General features: G+C 34.9%; 1 protein-coding gene across 1 annotated transcript; it reads right to left on the bottom strand.

The window, feature by feature from the left end:
- Positions 1-273: 273 nt before the first annotated feature.
- On the bottom strand, positions 274-5,852 carry LOC120076643 (la protein 1). Its single transcript, XM_039030524.1, has 10 exons — positions 5,696-5,852; positions 5,533-5,611; positions 5,174-5,326; positions 4,484-4,626; positions 3,172-3,320; positions 2,455-2,553; positions 1,889-2,375; positions 1,356-1,503; positions 814-895; positions 274-490 (listed from the first exon to the last, which is right to left on the bottom strand). Exons 1-10 carry the CDS (start codon positions 5,744-5,746, stop codon positions 400-402), a joined length of 1,482 nt encoding a protein of 493 aa, XP_038886452.1. The 5' UTR covers positions 5,747-5,852; the 3' UTR covers positions 274-399.
- Between the last annotated feature and the right edge of the window lie 818 nt (positions 5,853-6,670).

Below are 6,670 nucleotides of genomic sequence, written 5' to 3'. Positions count from 1 at the left end.
TCACCACGAATTCAAATACATCAAAATTAGGAAAGATTTATGAATAAAATCTCAAAATTCAAAATACATTCATAAAATTTCCACACCAAATCATTGTGCTCTTTTTCACTACTACACTACACTGCCACTCCTTTTTGGCAGCCTCTCTAACACGCAAAGATTTTGAAGTGGGGAAAGAGAACTAAAATGGGAAAACAGGGTTTGGTTAGGCTTTTTTTATAACTAATATATCTGTCTCTTATACACATCTAGATGTGTATAAGAGACAGACTAAACATGAGGATGAGTAAAAAGATCAGTAGATCCAGATGCGAAGTACTTCCCCCTCCAAAATGTCTTGCAGCAAAATTGTAGCAGAGCCGACCATAAAGAAACAAGCTTTTCAAGCTTCAAGTAGGCTCAAACCTTTTGAGCTTTGTCTGGGCGACCTCGATGGTTGTCATGCCCCCTCGACCGACCGTGCTTTCCACCTCGATTGAATTTACCGCCCCTATAGAAATACCGAGCAGCAGAAAACCATAGGAAGATTTAATTGAAAGAGACCAAGAGGAACATCCAGTGATAATAATGGAATCAAACAACACTAGTAGTTTAAGATCTGTTCAATAACCATTTTATTTTCTGTTTTTTTAAATAATATATTAAAAAACCCTTATAAACACCACTCAAACTATTCTTGCTTTTACTACATACTTCTTAAAATTGTGTTTGAAATTCAGCTACGAATTCAAATGTGTGTTTTTAAAGAAGGTACATACAAAAACTTGTGAGAAAACAGAAAAGCAAAACAAAATGGTTATTTACAAAGCAAACCTTCCACGGTGTCCCTTAAAGTCGCGATGATGCTTCTCTTGGTTGCTGCGGAGTAGACTCCAATACTCCTTCTCAGCCTCACCTGAAATCAAATGAATTTAACCAAAATTGCCAAACGGATATAATTTCAGTTTCATCCAGTACGATGTTAATTACTAATCCAAAAGCATCCTCTCCCTCCAAGTCAATTACTAATCCAAAAGTAAAACAAAATGGTTATCAATGAACAAGGAATTGACCATACCAACGTTTAATGACTTTAGTTCTGTTTTAAAGAAGCAAAAGTTATAGGCAGATCATGAAACAATATAAACGGGAAAAAAGATGCAACAATTCCGAAGAGTGGAGTTGATAAAATTCGGGTTCCATCCAAGTTTATTATACAAAATAATTTTTGAAGAAACTATGCCAATTGATATTGATGATAGGTCTTTTGGCACAATCAAGATTAACAATAGAAAGACACCATGGCCAGCACCTATTAGCATTACTTTACTCATTGCTCAAAGAACAGTGAAAATTTTGAAAATTTTGTATGATACCTGACACTGGTTCTAAAGTGGCTATAAAATTCTTCACAGCCAGTCCCCCTTGGTCAGCTAGTAATGCAGTAGCACGAGCTTTCTGGGCAGCTTCAGGCTCCTCAAACCTGATATAGCCTGATTCGTCTCCAATCTTGAAATCAATGAACTTTGACAATCCCAACCAAAGAAGAGATAAGGGGGAAAAAAAAAATACACAGATGTGTCAGAATGAATAAAGCTTTATATGAGAACTGAAAACAGAAAAGTGAAACAAACAACAAAAGCACAAATATAGGCAAAGTGATTATTTGAAAAAGCTACATAACGATGGAACACAAGAATCACCCCCCCATGTAATATCCATTGTAGGAGGAAACACCAAAAAAATACAACTGAAATGGAATATAGGGGAATACAAAAAAAAAAAAAAAAACACCCACCCACACATACGAAAAACTACTGGATAAAGTAGAGAACCAAAAAAAAAATAAAACAAATATTTTTTAAACGTTATGTTGAGTACAGTATATGAGGAAGACCCTATGAGATACCTTGACACTCCCAAACTTCTGAAAAACAGCCTTCAAATCCTCACGTGAAACCACATTCATATTGTTCTTGGATTTAGCAGCTGGGGGTTTTTCTTCAGCCTCTTCATGTTCGTCAATGGGATCATCCTTACACTGTTCTACTTCAGGTCTTTCTTCATTGCCCGAGTCATTTTTCTCTTCAGCCTCTCCATTCTTATCATCAGCACTTTTCATAATTTCTTCATCTTTACTCATATTTGCCTCCTCCACTCTTATCGTCAGCACTATTTTATCAGATTTCTCAGAGTCATTCTCAGAGTCATTATTTGCTTCATCTGTTTTGCATTCAGTGTTATCAGCAGCAGCATCTACACCATGAGATCCATTTTCCTCAGCAGAACTTACAGTGTTATCAGCAGCGTCTACACCATGAGATCCATTTTCCTCAGCAGAACTTACAGATGACATGCTTTTCAATGTAAAGGCGACAATTAAGCCTTTAGGGTAGCTGCAATGATAATGCATAAGATCATGTGATGTGAAAGAGGAGAAGTGTATGGCTAAGAATACAAGCCTGTACTACATACCTTGATTCAGGGGAACTATTATTGCGGTTTGCACCCGAGGTTGAGCGTGAACTTTCAAACTTCTCCGTCTCTTTTGTTCTCTCCTCATCAAAATCCCTCCTGAAATGGAAATAATCTTTACAAACGCAGTTGACTGATATGTCATCTTATCAAAAAAGCTTGGGTAATCAATAAGCTTTTCATATAGATACCGATTAGTATAACGATTTTTTTTAAATACCATCACAATTCACCAGGGAAAAAAAGAAAAAAAAAAAAATAAAGCCTCAAGGCTTGCACCTTTTGAGAAGATATAAAGGATCAGACACACTTTAATGACGGCTGGAAGAATAAATATAGAATAACCAACTATTTTTCATAATACAGAAATAAACTAACGGATATATCCAAAACATATGATGGAATCTGGTTTAGCCAGCCTATAATGGTTTTACCAATAAGCCTTTCAAAAAGGTTAGAAGAAGAAATCAAAAAGTATGCAAATCCTATTGATGATTGTTTACAGCATTTAGAATGGCCTTTTAAGTCTTCAAACTAATCTGAATTTAAGATTGCAACAACTTATGTATTGTAATTATAATTCTTACAATTTATGCATGGTTTTAAAGTTTCGACTATTGCTTCTTATTTAAATTGAGTTTGTGACTGATACACCTGGAGGTTCACCATTCGATTTAGAAGCAAAAGGAATGTAGATGCATTTCAAAACATACATACTTTGGTTTCAATTCTAACTTGGCACCAGCATAAACCAAGCTTTCCTTCAAAACTTTTTCTGCATCTTCCTCAGTAGAAAATTCTACCAAGGCAGTTCCACAGAATACCCGCTTATCTGCAACATGACGGGGCAGCCTCACGCTGTTGACCTGAAAATCAGTAGGAAAGTTCTAACATTTGACAATATAAATCAGGAAAAGGTATATCAAAGGGTAGTGATAATAACCAAGGTTGTTAACTCATGAAACGGAAGGAGTGTCGAAATCAAAATTTAGTGTATCGAGTATCACAACATATCGTCTACCATAAGATTCAACTTGATAAATAATATTGAAATATAAATATAAATAGTTAAAGTCTAAATTTGATACAAAAACATAAAACAAAATTAAACTATTATAAAGGAATATGATGGACATGCATATAATGTACTGTGAGAAGGAGAAAACATTTGAAAAAGAAAAATAAAAACAAAAAAGTTGTAAATATATAGTCCTCCCGAAAGATGATCCACCTAATTAATTTTGATTTTAAATTACATTTTTCAAATCGTCACCTTATCTTTTCCATTTCCCCATAGTTTTTTTTTTATTTCCTTCTCTTGTGCCTGTTCACTTCCCAGGCTTTCAGAATTGGTTTTTCATTTTCTTCCCTTTTTTTTCTTGTTTCTTTGCCAGCCGTTGTGGCCATCGCCAACACAAAACCACCTTCTCCTTCGACTAACTGCAGATAATGGTATTTTTATTTTTAAATGCTTTTTTCAATTTCTTGAATCAGAAATTGGGAAATTGCATTTAACTACGTTTTTACAGTGCAGCACCCTTTTTTTATAAGAACTTTCATTTAGACTAACAGAACAGGATTTCGAGTACTTGATGTGTAATGCAAAATAAAATAACTAAAAGATCAGTTTACAGTCTGACGATCAATGAAAATGGGAAGAATCAAGGTACTGCATTTCACAATTTAAAATTTCCACAATTTGGGAGGAATCGAAGAATTGCATTTCACAAGTTCAAACTTCCACAATTGTTTACGAAATTGTTCAGAAGAGAAAACTTCTACAAATTTATTCAAAAGAGCTTATAGCCAAGGTGGGAAGTAGAGGGGAAAAAAAACTTGAAGGTCTTTAGGTTGCACGTTCATGCCCAGAACAGAATCCGCTGCTTGAGCTGCTTCATGGTAATCTTAGCTAATACTAACGGCATTCTGAAGCCAATAATGAAACAATAGCATTTGCATGTAAAATTATACCAACAAGGATATTGGGAATAAAATATAGAAATTAACATCAATGAAAAAGAAAATCTACCTTTGCAACTCGATCAAAGAAAGCATGAACATCTTCAAGCTTGACATCATATGGGAATGGTGATGCAGCTACGGTTCTATCATCCAATTGTTCTATCAACTCCTCAGGCTTTGGGAGTTCAGTAGCTCTACCAACCTTCTTCCCTGGACCATGCAAACCCAAATTCAATATAATAATATTATAGTCCAGAACAATTCGTAAATTGGAATCAGATACAAAAGTTAATTGTAGAGCAAGAGCTATCCTGAAATTCTGAACAATGAGGTATTTTGATAAATTCATAAGCATTATGATATATCTAAGGATTCTACCATTCTGCATCTTCAATGTAAGCAGTTAACATGAGAACTTATGACATTCGATATTTTAATTTATTAATTTGCTAGACTTTCACGATTTTTTCAGGACAAATGATGTCAACATTTAGACCAACCTTTTCACAAAATTTAAACCTTAACTTTCACTCCTACTTAGTCGTTTTCTTCTTCTTTCATGAAATTGTGTAATGCAACAATAGCAATAACAAATAACGAATATAGTAATAAAGATACATTAATGGGTAGAAATGGGTTGGTTTTCCATAACTCCAAACTCTGCATTTCATGCTACACAATAACAAATAAAAATTCCACAACTACTCAGCACCAAGATAAATAACGAATTACATCACTAGTATGCGAAAGAACTGACCATCTTCAGAAACTTTAACAGTCGAAGAGCTTCTTAGAGTTTCACCAACCGCCTTGATAATATCTTCTGGAATCTCATCTGGTCTAGTCTCGTGTTTCAATTCGAGATGGCTTCTCATCCGAGAAAACGTACAGATTAAAGACAAATTGACCACTGTAATTGCACAGTTAAGATCAACGAAAGACTTTCGAAAAGTATCCAAACACAATAATACTAATCCAAATTAGATTTTAAACCAAAAACAAAACCCGAAATGGGAATAGGCAATACTTAAAGAGACCATCAATCTTGAAAGCAAATTAAACATAACCAAAAAGGAAAAGCGTTATAAACACGTATGATCAGAAAGTGAAGGATACTTCCATCAGGGCTTTCGTTAATATTTTTCATAAGAAAACAATCTCTAGGAAGATTACTGTCACTGAAATAGAACTCGACCTGCAGAAGAAACATCAAACCGATGAACAATTAGAAATTATCGACTAGAGCATGAAATGAAGATAGATTTTAAACGCATTTGACCTGACGAATCACTTTCTTTGCCATTTCTTGGTCGAGAGAAGGCGTCTCCATGATCGGAAGAAAGTTTGAGACGGAGAAAAAACGCGGGCGGGAAGAAGAAGAAGCAGAGAGTAGGGTTTCGATTTCGAGTACTGAGTTTTCTATTGTATTTAAAGCTCTTATATTATTGATAAGAGAAAAAACCGGGTTCGGTTTATTCCCCACGATCCGGCCCACGTTGGCATAACAACCAACGTGCCGTTGAAACGGCCACGATTGAAAACAGGTATTGCCGTATTGCAGAGTGACCTTGGAACAAACTAACTGACCCCTCCGGATTAAATTTACACTTTGCGATTTATTTGATACTTTTTAAAAAAAACAAAGGAAAAAGTGAGAGAGAGAATCTATAATTTTTTTTTAAATTAAATAATAAAATTTCTGAATTTCTGACCTACTATTAGTGGATGATACTTTTTATAAACTGTGTCGAGAGTCGATTGATATTTTTTTAAAAATAATAAGAACAAAAAGATCACAAGATCTTATCTTTGGACAATCGTGAGAGCAAAAACTCAAGATAAGGGCTATGGAGAAGATCCAGACGACTATCCATGGCAGCTTTGAGTAGGACAACGTGTAAGGTCATTGTAACGACGTGGTAGGAGCGAAAGAACTTCTCCACGACAACGCTAACAACCTGAGTTAATAATGATATTCACCTCAAGATCAATTATCGCATAGTTCAACAAATTAATCACCTCTAAACAACCATACTCCATAACCATTTGTCCATGTACTAACGGAAGAGTATTAGCCAATCCTTCTAAAATAGTCAAAGTTTCTTAATCTTCACCTCGTATGGATGAGAGATAGCCATCATACTCGCCTGTCCAACCACATCATATTCGCCTGTCAAACCAACCCAAACCATTATTAATTTTTTGTACTTATCAAGCTTAGTTGTGTAGGAGGCTTTTTTTTTTTTTTTTTGCC

Source organism: Benincasa hispida, chromosome 4, assembly GCF_009727055.1.
Source record: "Benincasa hispida cultivar B227 chromosome 4, ASM972705v1, whole genome shotgun sequence".
Taxonomy (NCBI): Eukaryota; Viridiplantae; Streptophyta; class Magnoliopsida; order Cucurbitales; family Cucurbitaceae; genus Benincasa; species Benincasa hispida.
Note: the sequence above shows the minus strand (reverse complement) of the source record. Positions and strands in the feature narration are given on the sequence as shown.

Coding starts and splice junctions, on each gene's coding strand:
- LOC120076643 (XM_039030524.1), bottom strand. CDS start 5,746: ATGGAGACGCCTTCTCTCGACCAAGAAATGGCAAAGAAAGTGATTCGT. Junction 5,612..5,695: donor CAAAGAAAGTGATTCGTCAG/GTCAAATGCGTT, acceptor TTTCTTCTGCAG/GTCGAGTTCTATTTCAGTGA. Junction 2,376..2,454: donor AATAGTTCCCCTGAATCAAG/GTATGTAGTACA, acceptor TTATCATTGCAG/CTACCCTAAAGGCTTAATTG.